Source organism: Chrysemys picta, unplaced genomic scaffold, assembly GCF_011386835.1.
Source record: "Chrysemys picta bellii isolate R12L10 unplaced genomic scaffold, ASM1138683v2 scaf128, whole genome shotgun sequence".
NCBI classification, from domain to species: domain Eukaryota; kingdom Metazoa; phylum Chordata; order Testudines; family Emydidae; genus Chrysemys; species Chrysemys picta.
The window spans coordinates 47079-64264 of NW_027052835.1; the positions used below are offsets into that span (position 1 = coordinate 47079).

At 51.0% G+C, this 17186-nt stretch overlaps 1 protein-coding gene across 1 annotated transcript; it reads right to left on the reverse strand.

Annotated features, from left to right (window-relative positions):
- Positions 1–15483, reverse strand: LOC135978120 (protein MROH8-like). Its single transcript, XM_065579163.1, has 10 exons — positions 15365–15483; positions 14613–14692; positions 13912–14056; positions 10783–10878; positions 9752–9856; positions 8906–9041; positions 8046–8155; positions 5021–5173; positions 3872–3991; positions 1–60 (listed from the first exon to the last, which is right to left on the reverse strand). Exons 1-10 carry the CDS (start codon positions 15476–15478, stop codon positions 1–3), a joined length of 1119 nt encoding a protein of 372 aa, XP_065435235.1. The 5' UTR covers positions 15479–15483.
- Between the last annotated feature and the right edge of the window lie 1703 nt (positions 15484–17186).

Sequence of the window (17186 nt, forward strand, 5' to 3'; positions counted from 1 at the left end):
TTACACATCAAGTTCATTCTCATCTTTTAACACCAACGCACGCTTTTGATCTAGGTTTAACTAATTACAGGGATATACACAATACAATAGCAATCAACAGGTTATAAAGATAAGTGTTTCCTTTAACTTTTCCTTTGAACTAAACAAACACACAGGTGAACTGCCTGATTACACTACAATAGCTTTTGACTTCTTTGATTTCTGTTAGCATCTGAGTGAATTAGCCTGCAACCCTATCCTGAGCTGGCACAAGGGCAGGCAGTGTCACAGGGGTTTCTCAGAGCTCCAACATGGATGCGATGAATGGAACCCTCCCCCAAGGGTTTGTCAGGACATTATGGAGTAGCCCCAAAATGGAGGGGATAGTCTGTCCCTGTAAAGGTAGCGGTGCTAGGGCTCAGCCCACCCTTGTCACGTGGCGTGGCCCTGTCAGATTTTGAGATGTCTGATATACGTAAGGAGCTGGGAAATACTGGTAGGGAAGAAGTGGTCCAAGGAATAAGTCGTGTTCAGGAGGAACTCCTGTTATGTTTCTGTAAGGACCTGGGACCAGGAGCCTTGCAAAATGGGAGGGCCAGGACTCCCCTCTCTCCCAGTGAATTGGGATGAGCTTTAGGAAGGGGATCAGCCTCCTCCCTCCTAGCAGAGAAAACACCAGCAGGAGAAGGCTGAACCCAGGGGTGCTGGCACACGTTGTGTAGTGGGGGTGCTGAGAGCCATTGAACCAAACTGTAAACCCTGTATATGATGGAAACTGCTTCAAGCCAGGGGGTGCTACAGCACCCCCGTTCCCCCAGTTCCAGCACCTATGCCTGAACCTTCTGAGCCTGAGGACTGACTGGGGAAAAAGGGCCACCAGGAGAATCTGGCTAAGGCCCCACAGTTGGCTAACTTACAACCCAGCATAAAGGAGGAGACTGGGGGAGTCCTGCCTGCAGGAGAGGTGGAGGGACTGCCTGAAGTAAATGCCACCTCCAGGAGGAAGGCTAGGGGGCAGGGACTCCTATCTTATGGAGGGAAACCAGAAGGACTGTTTGAAACACAGCCCAGCTGCTGCCAGGGAGGCTGGGAACAGCTTTGAGGAAGCTCCTCAGAAGTTGGGTGGGAAGAAGTCACAAGGAGTCACAAATCCAGGGCAGGAAAAGCAGAAGCTGCAGACCCATGGGAGTTGCTAACAAGCAGGAAAAAGGGAGGAGCAGCTCAGGGAAGTGGTGAGGGATTGAAGGAACAGTCCTTAGCAGCCTATCATGGGGTCCGTGGGCTGGAACCCAGAGCAGAGGTCAGGTCTGGGTTCCCCAGCAAGAGGCAAAGTACTGACCTCAGGACTAAGAGACCAAGAATGATGAGGCTCAGATGGGGGCTGAGGGCCTGGCACAGAGGCCACTACATGTTGGGTTTTCCCATATTGGACTTTTCTGTTAACCCTGGAAGAGGTGACGTGGCCAGAGGGCCAGACCATGGAACCTGCGGAGTGTTGCAGAACCAGGAGGCTGGACAAGGGGGCACCAGTGTGGAATAAGCCCTGCAACATCATGTCCTGGCATGAGGAGGCGCGTTGGCGGTGAGTGTGCCTTGTGACAGAGACATAGGATAGATTTAACTGTATGGGGCTATGGATGTTCGAACAGTGACTTACGGCAGCAGACGTGTGAGAGGCTTGGTGCTCAGAGCTGTGGTGACTCTGCAGCTTCACAACCAGGTTCTCCATCACCTGTCCTCCGAGGGCCGGGTCAGCAGATAGGAACTGCCATAGCTCGGCCGCATTGCTAGAAATTCAGAAATACGGCAACATGAGGGACTGGATGGCTTAGGAGAAAAGCTATTAAACCTCTTCACCAATGTAATCTCTTTGTAAGAGAAATCCTCCTGTGGAGCCAACGCCCTGCCCAGCAGTCCAGTCCCCAGAGCTTGTGCAATTCAATGTGGAGCATGAACAAGGACTCCATGGACCTCAGATTGAGAATCACTGGCACAGGATATGGAGCATTTCAGCTCAAGGCTGCCAGTGTGAATCTGGCCTCAATTGGTCACGACCTGTTACTGGCTGATGGCTAATGGCTAATACAGCTTCTCTGGCAGCAGATGTCCTATACGAAATGAACTAAGGGTCTCGGACCAGTGCCCAGTGCGCGCTGTCCACATTACAGAGTCAACCACCATACTTGGCCCTTGTTGGTAGGTTCAGGGATTGAACGGGACATGGAGGCTGAATGAGCCTTTCTTGCCTAGTCGGCAGCCCCTCCAGCTATGAGCTCAGAGTGTTGTTAGGGGCAGTGTGGAGGAAGCTTCATCGTCACTTCCTGGGCTGCAGCTGAGCTTTTCATTATCCAAGGGTGTCAATGGGGCACCTTTCACCAGCATTAAATTCCCTTTAAAAAAAAAGGGGAGCGGGCATGCAGCAGCGTGGCTCAGATCTCTGCAGCGCTCAGCCAACAACTGTGTGAGGGAGGGTTTCAGTGGAGTCCTCTGATATGCAGGGCTGGCTCTAGGATTTTTGCCGCCTCAAGCAAAAAAATTTTTGGCCGCCCCCACTTTTTTTTTCATGCCTCCCTCCCCCAGCCCCGCCCCAACTCCACCCCTTCCAAACCCCTTCCCCAAATCCCCAGCCCCACCTCCTCCCCCGGGCGTGCCACATTTCCCCCCCCATTGCTTCCTGGGGGCCCCCACGACCTCCCACCCTAGCTCACCTCCGCTCCGCCTGCTCCCCCGGGTGCGCTGCCGCTCTGCTTCTCCCCCCTCCCTCTCAGGCGAAGGAGGGGGGAGAAGCGGAGCAGCGGCGCGTTCAGGGGAGCAGACGGAGCGGAGGTGAGCTAGGGTGGGGGGGGCGCAGGAAGTAAAGGGGGGTAGAGGAACCGCTCCCCACTCCAGCTCACCTCCACTCCACTACCGCCGCCTCCCCCGAGCGCCCTGCTGCTCGGCTTCTCCTCCCTCCCAGACTTGCTGCGCGAAACAGCTGTTTTGTGCCCAGCAAGCCTGGGAGGGAGGGGGGAGAAGCGGAGCGGCGGCGGTGCGCTCAGGGAAGCAGGTGGAGGCGGATCGGAGGCGAGCTGGGGCGGCGAGCTGGGGTGGCGGGGGCACTTTTTCCCCATGCCCCGGAGTCAGCACCTATGATGGCCGGTTCCAGAATGCCGCCCCTAGAAATGTGCCGCCCCAAGCACCTGCTTGTTTTGCTGGTGCCTGGAGCCGGCCCTGCTGATATGGATTGTTTTTGGAACTCACCGCTTGGGATCATCCATCATAAAACCACGCTTTGCGTAATCACTGTTGCTCAACTTTTCCTGCCCAAACACAAATGTGCTTCAGACAGCAAACGTTCCACCTAGGCTCACTATCTGTACGTTCAGATGAAGGAGAACGGCGGAATGAGCTCTGCGCTTGCCAGCCGGAGTAGCAAAGGGATAGTGAACTCAAGAACACAGACTTAAATCCACCCCCTGCTCCAGGACCCATGAGCACTGACCGTAGGTGTGGGGGGCTGTGCTTTTGAGAACCTCTCCCATAGGCAGATCTCTAACAAGTCCCAGGGGCCGGGAGAGGGGGACTGGGAATGAGAGCTCCTGCCTTGCACATGGGGAGACACATTCAGGGAATGGGGGAGAGGAATCTCTGACAGGCGGATTTCGCTCGCTGTGGTTTGTGGCTGAAAAGAGAAGAGCCATCAGGAGGAGAGGGCAGGTAATTTGTCCCATGTAGAGGGGGGAGATTCAGTCCTCAACAGTCAGTGCTTTATACTTTGCCTTAGTAAGACCAAACAATGTGCTCAGTGGTGAGGTTCTCATATAGGGCCTCAAAGGATCACGCGAGGCCTGAAGAGTGGAGGCATTTCGTACCTGTCTGTAGGGAAGGAGTAGTCCAGAAGGCATGCGATCACTGTGTCCAGATGCTCCGCCTCGCCAGCCAGCAGGGCCACTAACTTCTTCATCAGGGTCCTGGAGCTGGGCTGCTGGACTGAATCCAACCGGCTGCAAACCCCAGCCACAAGGTCTGCTGCCTGAGAGAGAGGGAACCAGATGAGACGGGACAAGACTCTCATCCCATCCTGCAGCTGGGGCAAGAGGGAACCTCAGCATCCCTGGAGAATCAGAGTTAGCCTCTAGGTTTTGCCTAAAAGTCACAATTTCCTATATTATTGGCAGGGCTCATTTCAGAGCCTTACAAGGTGCATTGTCGCAAAGACCACATATCAATGGCTCAAAGGAGATGAGTCCTATCTAGGCACAATACAGGGGTAACATAAGAATGGCCATACTGGGTCAGACCAATTGTCCATCTAGCCCAGTATCCTGTCTTCTGCTGGTGCCAGATGCTTCAGAAGAAATGAACAGAACAGGGCAATTTATCGAGTGATCCATCCCCTGTCACCCACTCCCAGTTTCAATCAGAAGGCGTAGGGACACCCTGTGCACAGTGTTGCACCCCTGACCACCTTGGCTAATAGCCATTGATGGACCTGTCCTCCAGGAACTTCTCTAATTCTTTTTTGAACCTGGTTATACTTTTGGCCTTCACGACATCTCCTGGCAATGAGTTACGAGTTGTGTTGTGTGAAGAAATATTTCCTTAGGTTTGTATTAACCCAGGTTTGTGTGTGTGTGTGTGTCTGTGTGTGTGTGTGTGTGTGAAAGGATAAATAAAACTTCCCTATTTACTTTCTCCACACCATTCATGAATTTATAGGTGTGGGCATCCCATGGATTTATACAGAGGCAATATGATATTTTCTGTCTTATTATCTATCCCTTTCCTAATGCTTCCTAACATTCTGGTAGCCTTTTTGACTGCCATTGCACACTGAGTGGATGTTTTCAGAGAATTGTCCATGATGACTCCACCCTTGAGTGGTAACAGCTGATTTAGACCCCCTCCGTTTGTATGTATAGTTGGGATTATGTTTTCCAATATACAGGAATCAGACTAGAAGATCTGATGGTTCCTTCTGGCCTTAAACTCTCTGAACGTATGACTGTTCCCAGCACAGGGAATTCTAGTTTCCGTCCATCTCAGCAGCAGCGCCCCATACCTTCTCCACCTTAGTCCCACCGCTGTTCACCATGGCAGACAGCAATCCCTCTGCAGTTGGCTGGCAGTTATTGTTGCAGTGATTCGTCAGGCCATCCATAACAGTCAGAATGAAATCTGTCCTCTCTCTTGGGTTGAAATAGACTCCAAAGAGCTGAAGCATACAGGGAAAAGTGTAATTTACAAAAGGCCTCGTCCTGATTCCATGGGGGGCTGATAACTACTGGAGCCCAGAGAAAGCCCTGTCTGGGGGTTGCAGGTCCTCTCCAGCTTCTCAGGGGCTCTGTTTTACTCCTTTCTATTACAGGGCCCCAGTGGCTGATGAGGCTTCTGCTGCGAAACCATATCACTCACAGTGAGGCAAGAGGACTAGTTAAACCATTACAGTGGCCAACCTAGGAGTGCTGCCGTGCACGTCAGGATGTGCATTTAGTGGTGTCAGACACCTACTTCTCAGGCATCCGAGGTGCAAGGGTCACCATTAAAAGATCAGCAGTTGCGGGATCCATGTAGTAATATTAGTAATGACTGTTACAGTACTCGGTCTTTGACTGTGACTGTATGTGATACCCTCCTACAACACATCCCAGCAGAAATACAGCACCCAAATCCTGATTACGACACCATCACCATACTTCCTGGCTTGCAGCCTGACCCAAAGACCATTGAAATCAATGGAAAGACTTCCATTGGCTTCAATAGGTTTTGGATCAAGCCTATATAGTATAGACCTCGTTGTGACAGCTTCTAACAACCCAAAGTACTAGAGCAGCAGGCATTCAACCTTCCCCATATGGACACTCCCTTTCCTATACTAGGACCCACCCAGAGTCCCCTTCCAAACTAGCCAAGACCCTGTCCCATTTGGCAATAAGGAAAGGGCAGGGTGGCTATGCCCCCCAGATTGGGAACCCATCTCCTAGAGCAGTGGTTCTCAATCAGGGATACGCATACCCCTGGGGGTACACACAGGGGTGGCAGGTTTGTATAATTTTTGGCATTGCTCAGAATGTGTCCAAGTCCCGCCTCCCCCTACACCTGCCTAAGGCTCTGGGAGGGAGTCTGGGTGCGGGAGGGGGTTTGGGGTGCAGGCTCTGGGAGGAAGTTTGAGCACAGGCTCTGGGAGGGAGTCTGGGTGCGGGAGGGGGTTTGGGGTGCAGGCTCTGGGAGGAAGTTTGAGTGCAGGCTCTGGGAGGGAGTCTGGGTGCGGGAGGGGATTTGGGGTGCAGGCTCTGGGAGGAAGTTTGATTGCGGGCTCTGGGAGGGAGTCTGGGTGCGGGAGGGGGTTTGGGGTGCAGGCTCTGGGAGGAAGTTTGAGTGCGGGAGGGGTGCAGGCTCTGAGATGGAGTTTGGGTGCTGGGTGCAGGCTCTGGGTTGAGGCAGGGGGCTGGGGTGCAGCAGGGGCTGCGGGCTCTGGGAGGGAGTCTGGGTGTGGGAGAGGTTTGGGGTGCAGGCTCTGGGAGGAAGTTTGAGTGCGGGCTCTGGGAGGGAGTCTGGGTGCGGGAGGGAGTTTGGGGTGCAGGCTCTGGGAGGAAGTTTGAGTGCGGGAGGGGTGCAGGCTCTGAGATGGAGTTTGGGTGCTGGGTGCAGGGTCTGGGTTGAGGCAGGGGGCTGGGGTGCAGCAGGGGCTGCGGGCTCTGGGAGGGAGTCTGTGTGTGGGAGGGGTTTGGGGTGCAGGCTCTGGGAGGAAGTTTGAGTGCGGGCTGGGAGAGGTGCGTGGGGGCGGCAGGCGGGGCCGGGAGAGAGACCCGGCCCCGAATATTGGTGGAGCCGGGTCCCCTGGGCCCTGAATTTTCTCAAGCCCGGGCACTATGGGCCCACATAACTTGCCGTCCCTGGGGATACAGGGGGTACATCAATTCATCTAGATATTTGCTTAGTTTTACAACAGACTACATAAAAAGCACTAGCAAAGTCAGTCCAAACTAACATTTCATACAGACAATGACTTGTTTATACTATCTACTATATCAGTGTTTCTCCATCTGGGGGTGGCAACCCCCAGGGGGGTCATGGGATGGGTTTAGGGGGGTCACAAGTTTAGGGTCGCCATTGGGGGTGGCAAGCAGGGCCCCTGCAAATCTAAGATACATGCAGAAGCTGAAGCCCAAGCCAAGCCCACTGCCTAGGTTTGCCAACTTTGTAATATTTAAAAACCGGATACTCATGCAGGAGTGCTGGACCTCTTCTGCCCTGCCTCTTCCCCGCGAGGCCCTGCCCCGCATTTGGTCCTCTTCTCCCCTTCCACTGTTTCTCACTGCTCTTCCCCTCTTCCCCGCCCAGGTCAGGAGCAATTTGCCTGCTGGGAGCTGCAGCCGCATGATGTGGGTAGGTGGCGGCCCCGGTTGAGTAGGGGCTGGTGCGGGTGATGACCTGGCACCTCCCCACCTCCCTCACCCGCAGTAACTGGACTTTGGGTGTCCAGTCAGTAGATCTGACCGGACACTATCAGATCCCCTTTTCAACCAGATTTTCTGGTCGAAAACCGGGCACCCGGCCACCTTACCACCGCCCAGGGCTGAAGCTGAAGCCCGAACCCCGCCCCCTGGGACTGAAATCAGGTACAATAGTCTGGAAAGGTTGAGAACCACTTGCTGCAGAGTAGATCACTCTTTATGAGCATTTGTTGTCTTCACTGTTGTAGCCGTGTCGGTCCCAGGATATTAGAGACACAAGGTGGGTGAGGTTATATCTTTTATTGAACCAACTTCTGGTAGTGAGAGAGACCAGCTTTTGAGCTACACAGAGCTCTTCTGTCTCTGTCTGAAGAAGAGCTCTGTATGGCTCAAAAGTTTGTCTCTTTCACCCACAGAAGTTGATCCAATAAAAAAATTGGACCTCACCCATCTTGTTTCTTTCTGAGCATGTCATTTCTAGCCATGAGTAAGGGCAGGAGCTGTAATTCTTGGGTAAGCCATACACAATAGAGATGGGCGATCCAGGGACAGGAAGTAGTTTGGAGCTGTGCGATACCGTATTGTACTGACACCAATGTAGAATGGTCATTAGTGCCAGGATGTGATTACCTCTGCGATCCTGGAGGGGCTGTTGTAAACCACAGTGGGGCTCCAAGCAGCCAGAAATTCCTTGTTCCTCTGTTCAGTCCATTCCACATTCTTTCTGTCCAACTGTGCAACTGAAATACATGTTAATAACACTCTTAACTTTCCATTCTGCTTCCTGACTTCTGCTCTCATCCCTCTTTACTGAACAAAGCCCTTTGTTTGGCTCTGATCCAGGAAAGCATTTAAGCACGTACATTATTCTAAGCAGATGAATAATCCCAGGGACTTCCGTGGGACTACTCGCCTGATGAAAGTTACAGATGTGCGTAAATGTTGTGCTGGATCAGGGCCTTGACCCCCAGAGTAAAGTGGCTCTATCAAATGGTGACTGGAATCTAGCCAAAACACTTCAGTGGCATAGAAGTGGATTAACACAGTCATGAATCGAGCCCCAGATTTGGATCCAGATTTCCAACAGCCATCAAAGTTCTGGGGCGTTCGGGGTACAGGCATCTCGAACTGAACTAATTGGTCTGATGGCGTTGAATCCCCTATCATCATGTCCCACTGACCCTTCCCATTCCCACTGATGGAATGAGCTCTACCAGTCTCAGTTTGCGATAACGTGTGTTGCCTTTCTCTGTATTCCCCCCCTCCCCTGTCCTCTCTTTGAAAGTCAGGGCTAGAATTACGGGATGACTATCAGACGCTTGTTTCTAGATCCACAAAAAAACCAGCACTCTGTTCAAAGGAACAAATACCGAGCCAGAGGCTCTACTTCTTCCTCAGGCACTATCCTGAACGGGAGCTTTGCCTGAGGAAAGTCTCTAGCATTTAGCTCCCAGGAGGGGGATTCAGATGCTCATCAGTGCTTCTCTTACTCTTTTGGCGCCACGCAATAGAGACGAGGTAATGAACAGCCCCTGCTGCCTTTGAGCTGATCGCCTTGACGGGATCCCCACAGCGGATCCCCAGCACTGCAACCAGGTGTCCGAGCCTGGTGAATGGAGACGCTTCCTAATTGTACAAAAGAGGAGAGGAGGAATCCATTACCACTGCAGGTAAAGTGGGCTGTGTCTCCTAGGCAAGGAGTCTATATCCACACAGTCCCTTTCTATAATGGGGCGTGATCCTCAGCTCTCCCTCTTCAGAAGAGGCTTGGGAGCCAGAAGAAGAATATAGGGCTCGATCCCGCACCACAGACGTCCACTGGAGTTTTGCCACAGACGTCAGTGGGAGCAAGATCAGGATCATAATGATCTGTAACGGCTGAGGTGGGCTGGAATGGAGAGGCCTCTTCCTGCAGCTCCACAAGAGGAAAGTATCCCATGGTACTAGGATGAGGAATGGAGGCAAACAGGGAACCAGCTGGGGATGAAATGTCTTCAGTCTCTAGGATTTTGAAATCTCTTTTCTCTGAAATTCATTAGATCCAACCATAGAAAAACCCGTTTTTCCTGTGCCCCTTGTTAGCTGCCTTTCCTGCATTGGAAAGAGGTGGCCTATTCCTCCAGGGCACTGGATTTATTTTCCAAGTGTATCAGACGCCAACCCATCTCAGTCAGGATGATGGACGAGCAACAAAATCGGTTTTTCCTCCGCCTATTAGGGAGCATTGCACGGTGGGGCCCCTCAACATACTTCTAAGCAGGAAGTTTCTCTGGCATGGGAGAGTGCCCTGTAGGTCTAGTTTGCAATCAGGTCACTAGAAGTCAAGAGTTACTCACATCCAGTTTGACTTCTGTGGCCACGAAGTTTAGGAGCAGTATGCTGCTCCATACAGCCCTCTCCCGCCGGCAAGCTTCCCTGGACTGCATCCAGGAGTCCATGAGCTGCAGGAAAAACAAGAGAGGTTAAAAATAACAGGGGGAAAGGGTGTATACAAGTGATCCCCAAAGGATATCTTTATTCTGGCTGAATCATCTCACTCTTACAGATACAGGCAGCGTCTGCTTTGTGCAGACTCAAAATACACATGGAATTCTTCTCTTTGAACGAAAGCAAAGTGCATTTCTCTCTGAGGGCCCAGTCACACACCCGCTGAAGTCAATGAAAGTTTTGACATTGATCTAAGGACCGATCCAATGCCCATTGAAGTCAACGGAAAGGTCCCCATTTGATTTCAATGAGCATTGGATCGAGACTTTAATGGATGCAGGATTGGGTCCTATGTAAGGAAGGGAAGGGCCAAGTCTTCTCTGGACAAGCCACACAATCCAGCATTTCATTCAGCAAAATAAGAGCAGCTGGAGGAAAACTTCTATTCTTTCATGATTGCAGACTTTGGGCCAGCCCTCATGCTCTGTAGTTAGCGGCAGTCTTGGTTCCCATTGCACCCATTGGTTCTCACTGTGGGACAGCTGGAGCTGGGAGTTCTGTGGAGGCCAGGTGCCAGCCCTCACGGGGGACTAGAGTCCTGGCAGCGACCCCTCCAATTGAATCAGGAGTGGCAATGATGGGCAGTAAAGGGAATAACGTCCTCATTTGGAAAGGACACTGTGATGTAAGGGCCACCTGGAGACAGGAAAGAAACTGAGGGTAACAATGGAGGAGATTGTCAGACCTCACCGATGGAAATAGAAGACTCCCCCGTGCTACATGAACCTTGTCACATATGCCCTAATAGGAGAACCCTGTGGAGATGGGGCACTCCGTTCTTTCCTTAACTCTCCTTTCCCTCACAAGCTCTTGACAAGATTTTCCTGTTCCTCTTCCCTACCTTACCATCCTCCAACCGGCATCTCCAGATCCTGTTTACCTGCAAGATCCTCTCTAGCTCAGACGGAACTGGATTTTCTAAAATCAGACTCTGGAGCATCTCGTTGAGGGTCTGCAATGTTTCAATGAAGAGAACCTGAAAGGAGGGGGAACCGTTATGCTCAGCGCCACAGAGCTGTGGATTATACAAATAATTTATCTTATGGGCTTGAGGCAAGAATCACAGGGTGAAATTCTTTGGCCTGTATTATACAAGAAATCAGGCTAGATCAGGGGTGGCCAGCCTGTGGCTCCGGAGCCATATGCGGCTCTTCAGAAGTTAATATGCGGCTCCTTGTAAAGGCACCGACTCCGGGACTGGAGCTACAGGCGCCAACGTTCCAATCTGCCCGAGGGTGCTCATCAGGGGCGTAGCCAGGTGCAGGGAACAGGGGCAGTGGGAAAAAAAAGGCGCCACCCGCTGCGGCGCTTTTACTGACAGGGCGGCGCTCCGGGTCTTCGGCGGCACCTCGGCGGCGGGACCTTCACTCGCTCTGCGGGTTTTCGGTGGCACCTCGGCGGCGGGACCTTCACTCGCTCTGCGGGTCTTCGGTGGCACCTCGGAGGCGGGACCTTCACTCGCTCTGTGGGTCTTCGGTGGCACCTCGGCGGCGGGACCTTCACTCGCTCTGCGGGTTTTCGGTGGCACCTCGGCGGCGGGACCTTCACTCGCTCTGCGGGTCTTCGGCGGCACCTCGGCGGCGGGACCTTCACTCGCTCTGCGGGTCTTCGGCGGCACCTCGGCAGTGGGACCTTCACTCGCTCTGTGGGTCTTCGGCAGCACCTCGGTGGCGGGACCTTCACTCGCTCTGTGGGTCTTCGGTGGCACCTCGGCGGCGGGACCTTCACTCGCTCTGCAGGTCTTCGGCGTCATTTCGACGATGAAGCTTCAGTGCCGCCGAAGACACCCGGAGCTAGTGAAGGTCCCGCCGCCGAAGTACCGTCAAGACCCGGAGCGCCGCCCCGTCAGTAAAAGCGCCGCAGCAGGTGGCGCCTTTTTTTTCCCTGCTCTCAGGTGAGTAAAATGAAAAAGGCGCCACTTGTGCTCGGTGGGGGAGCGGCCGCTGCCCCGCTTCCACCCTAGCTACGCTACTGGTGCTTACTGCTCAACCCCTGGCTCTGCCACAGGCTCTGCCCCCACTCCACCCCTTCCCGCCTCATCCCCTGAGCCTGCCGTGCCATTGCTCCTCCCCTCCAGAGCCTCCTGCATGCCACGAAACAGCTGATCGGGACGTGCGGAGAGGGAGGGGGAGGCGCTGATCAGCGGGGATGCCAGAGGGCGGGAGGCGCTGGGAGTGGGGTGGGGGAGCTGATGAGGGGCTGCTGACATATTACTGTGGATCTTCAGCAATGTCCATTGGTAAATTCTGGCTCCTTCTCAGGCTCAGGTTGGCCACCCCTGGGTTAGATGATCTAATGGTCCTTTCTGGCTTCCAAGTCATAAACCAATAGAATTTATAGTTCAGACCTTGTCCTAAGACAAGGTCTATAAAAATAAGGCCAGATCCTCAATGAGTGCATATTGACATAGCTCCATCAGCGGGCGTGAAGCTACACGGATTCATACCAGCGAAGGGTCTGGCCCATACTTCTTGTACACAATAGTTGCTAAATAATTAGCTACTTCACTTATTCAATAATGTGGGTGCCCTGAGCGCAAGAGAAACCGTATTTAGATTTGTTCTGGGCAGTGAATCCTTCAGGAATCTCGAGAAAACTAGCCTCATGTTTCAACTGATATTGGCCTGCCGTGATTCAAAGCTGTGCTCTTGACAATCACCCAGAAAGCCAGATGCATCGTTATATCCCTGCCTCATTTCCATTATAAACCAAAGGAAACTGAGAACAGAAAGACATCTGCGGTATAAATGACCCTTTTCTTATAATTGATCTTCCAAATCATTCCCCAAACCTGATGTAATGAATTCATCAATGCCTCCCTTGGGAAGATAACATGCAGCAAAGCCCTTATCAGAGAGTAAGGAAAATGTTATAGCAAAAGAAAGTCCTACATTGAAATGAGATTTTTTAACATTAGAAATAAATATCACTTTAATAAATATATCACCTTGTCTTTGCAGGAGTGCCGCCAGCTTTTCTGCTGCCCTAGGCGGCGGAAGGTCCCGCCCCGAAATGCCGCCCCCCACAGAGGCGGCGGAAGGTCCTGCCACCGAAATACCGCTGTGGTCGCCACCCCCCAAATTGTAGCGCCCTAGGCGACCGTCTAATGGGTTGCGCCGGCCCTGTGTCTTTGCCCTTTACTCCTCTGGGTCTTAGATACTATTCACTCCAATGATTTGGTTAGAGAGAGCATATGTGAGCATGCGGGATGTGAGGCAAATTAAGTGTTCTAAATTCTATTGACTTTGGTAGTGAATTTGGTCCAGTGTCTGTAATTTCTCTCCCCTCAACTTTAGGGCCATAAATGGCTTTTCAGAATTAAAAAAGCGCAGGCAATGAAAGCTTTAGCAACTCTGACAGTACGGGTCAGATGGTTAAAGATTTGCCACCATATTTACACCCACAATTTGCAGGCGCAGCTTTGCTCCTACTGGTCTTTTCACCCGTCAAGTTGATCACTTCGATGCCAAAGTACTGGATTTAGGTGTGAAATCAGGTATTTCAGGTGCCCACGTGAGCTAAGGTGTAACTGCAAATAATTGCAGGTCAAAAGTAGGGACTAAAGTAAAGTTCAGGCTGAAAATGTGGCTGTATCGAGTGCCGCAGGACCCCAACTTTATTCAGCTCCTTCATGCAAGAGGACCTAGCTGTGGGAGGTGCCACACACCAGAAATACCCGGTCAGTGATCAAACAATAGCCAGCCCCATTTCTGGGGCAAGCACTAAGTACGTTTTCCTCATTCCACATGCCTCATTCTAGCTTCACCACCCAGATTGGGATCCCCAGTAGTTCCCTAGTAAATTGAAAACGGATGGATCATTTTCATAATTGGGAATGTGGCAGCTACTTGCTGTATGCATGGGACGAATGATCAGGGCCACGTCACCGGGGCTAAAGTCCCCAACTGCTACTCCACAATGGTGTTCCATGAGAAATTTCGCTGACAGTGTAGTCACATATCCCCAATATGGGCCCAAAGTAAGTAACAGGAAACCATTCTTGAGTTACCTTTGTGTACTGGCCGCTTATATTCCTGATTACTCCTTGCACCTGCAATGTCACTAGAAGTGGCAGGGAAAACACGCTCTTGAGGAATGTTCTCAGCAGGACCCATCTCTGGTGGGAGCCCATGGCCTTCACCACATGCTTTTTGCTGGTAAAAGGAAGAAGCCTGGATTGGACTTTGAGGTGCTGAAGCGTAACGGAGGCATCAGATGGTGAGGACATGAACTGAGGGTTATGCTGAAGGAGCGTGAGACTAAGAGACATCTGGACTATACAAGAGAACAAGATCATGTGAACAGTAACAATGTAGGAGAGTAAGACACTGGCAAAGATTAACAGAATACAGGAAAAGCACGGGAGGGCAGGGATTGGTGACCCGAATAGTAAATCCGGCTCAGAAATGCTACAGAAGAGAGTGAAGGAAATGACTCAGCTGACACCTCCAGAAAGAAAATCATCTCAAAATGTCTGCAGAGACTCTTGGCTTTGAATCACATGTGGAGTAAAGAGGATTACAATGTTACTGGGTAGAAAATCATCAGTCAGCCATGCAATAGTCCCCCACCTCCTCCCCAAAGAGTCCTCAGCATCTAAAGAGAAAAAGGCACGAAGTGAGGGACTGCTATTGGCAACTCTGGTCCCACCAAGCATGGAGTGAGAAGCCAGGTGTGAAGGCTGGGCAGTTAAATTAGAAGTCACGTTACCTCAGCTCGATAATGATGGCCATGGCCTGGAGCCGTATGGTGCTGGAGAGAGAGTCCCGGGGTTCTTTCTTAATCATCTCCTGTAAGTCCCAAAGGGGCAAACATAGTAAATGAGACACAAGTGCTCCCAGCATCAGTCCTACTCCCTCACACATTCATTGAGGAGGTTATACAAAGCCCTGGCATCACAGCTAACTCTGGAGGCCTTAAAAAAGGCAAAATTAGCCACAGGCTTCTCCGGAGTCTCCAATAAATCCCCAGCTAAAAGAACATCAGATATTCCAAAAGTAACAAGGAGCCCAGCCAAACCCCAGGATCTTCCTTTCTGATGGAAGAGCTCCCAGATCATGAAGCTGCTCAGCCAGTGGCGTTGTCCAAAGGGATCTCATCTGTTTCTACCCAGCCACAAATTCACTCACTCATTTCCTCATCCATCTCTGTTCACTCATCTCCTACTTCCCACCAACTAGCATCCTCTCTCTGTCCATTCACACTAATATTTCCAGTCAATCAGCACTGACCTCAATTTTACACACTGAAATAATTGCTTCAGTGTATACAACAAAGTTCTTTACAACTCTCCAGACCTCAATTTTACACACTGAAATAATTGCTTCAGTGTATACAACAAAGTTCTTTACAACTCTCCAGATTCCATGGACCCTAGCGTGGGTTTAGCAGCTAAGTATTCTCCACAGTTCATCAATCTTTTCCAACCAACAACACGGACCCTGTGTATATTATTGACTCACCACTATGGCTCCTGCAGTGTCTGATGCAAAGTTGTAAATAAAAAAGTCAGGCATGTTATGCCAGTCGATGCTCTTGCTGAGAACAAACAAGAGTCTTAAGAAACTTTTTTTCATAATGAAATCCTAAACCAAAATGAGAAAAAATATATATCAGGGTGAATGGGATTTAGATAGATAAATTAACAATGTTGCAGAGCAATGAATAGTCAGGATCAGAAATCGTGGTGAGTTGAGGATGATGATGTATCCGGGCAGCACCTACAATATACTGGGCTCTGTCTGCAAACAAAGGAAGACACAGGCCCAGCTCCCAAGAATTGACAGTCTAAGAAGGGTTCTGATGGCTTCCAGCAGAATGTTGGATTGTGTAGGACCTGACTGTGTGAGCTACTTGTTCAGAGAAGGGTTGGATCAAGGAGAACAAGCAGAACAGCAATGGGACTCCATGTGGAGGACTCCACACAGGGTCTGTTTTCTGTAGGACAAGTAGCCAGATGTAGCGTGACCATGTGTAATAAATGAAGGGGGGGGCTCCCTTTTATGAACACCCAGCCAGCCAGTTAGCTATAAAGTCCCTCTTGGTGGCTGTTCTCTGCTTGCTTTACCTGTAAAGGGTTAACAGAGTTCCCCAGCTAAAGGAAAAGGAGTGGGCACCTGACCAAAAGATCCAATGGGAGGGTTAAAACTTTTTAAAATGGGGAAAAAACTTCTCTTTGTCTGTGTCTGTTCTCTGGAGACGGGACATGGAGCAGCAATTCTGTGTAAGGCTGGAACCAGGTATGAAAATTCATCTTCCATACCGAGAAAAATCATTGGACAGGGAATGTTTAACTAGACGCGATCAGGTTTATTTCTTTATTTTGGCTTGTGGATCTCCTCTGTGCTAACCCCAGATACTTTTGTTTTGCTTGTAACCTTGAAGCTGAACCTCAAGAGAGCTATCTTGATGCTTAATTTTTGTAATTGTTTTCTTTTAAGATCTAGCAAAAAGCCTAAGTTCCAGATGTACTTTCTTCCTTTTTGTTTTTAACAAAATTTACCTTTTTTAAGAACAGAATTGGATTTTTGGTGTCCTAAGAGGTTTGTGCGTGTTGTTTAATTAGCTGGTGGCAACAGCAGATTTCCTTTGTTTTCTTTCTCAGCTCTTCCCCGGGAGGGGCGGGGGGGGGGCGGGATTTGAAAGGGCTTGAGGATACCCCACAGGGAAGAATTCCCAAGTGCTCCTTCCTGGATCCAAGGGTTTTTTTTGCATTTGGGTGGTGGCAGCGTTTACCAAGACAAGGTCAGAGAAAAGCTGTAACCTTGGGAGTGTAATACAATCCTGGAGTGGCAAGTATTGATTTTTTAAATTCTTGCAAGCCTCCACTTTCTGCACTCGACGTGCCAGAGTAGGGATTCAGCCTTGACACCATGTGTATAAGCGACAAAGCTGGACCCATTTGTTTTGTCAGTGAAGGTCTAAGGGTACGTCTTCACTACCTGCCGGATCGGCGGGTAGTAATCGATCTATCGAGGATCGATTTATCGTGTCTCATCTAGACGCGATAAATCGATCCCCGAATGCGCTCTCTGTCGACTCCGGAACTCCACCAGAGCGAGAGGCGGAAGCAGAGTCGACGGGGGAGCCGCGGCCGTCGATCCCGCGCTGTGAGGACCCGAGGTAAATCGATCTAAGATATGTCGACTTCAGCTACTCTATTCTCGTAGCTGAAGTTGCATATCTTAGATCGATCCCCCCCCAGTGTAGACCAGCCCTGAGAGAGGAGCAGTCGCCAGGGGAGACCTTGGGTGGAAATGTCTCGTCCTTGAGTCCAACGGATAA

Coding starts and splice junctions, on each gene's coding strand:
- LOC135978120 (XM_065579163.1), bottom strand. CDS start 15,478: ATGAAAAAAAGTTTCTTAAGACTCTTGTTTGTTCTCAGCAAGAGCATC. Junction 14,693..15,364: donor ACACTGCAGGAGCCATAGTG/GTGAGTCAATAA, acceptor TGGGACTTACAG/GAGATGATTAAGAAAGAACC. Junction 5,174..8,045: donor GCCCCTCCAGGATCGCAGAG/GTAATCACATCC, acceptor TGTATGCTTCAG/CTCTTTGGAGTCTATTTCAA.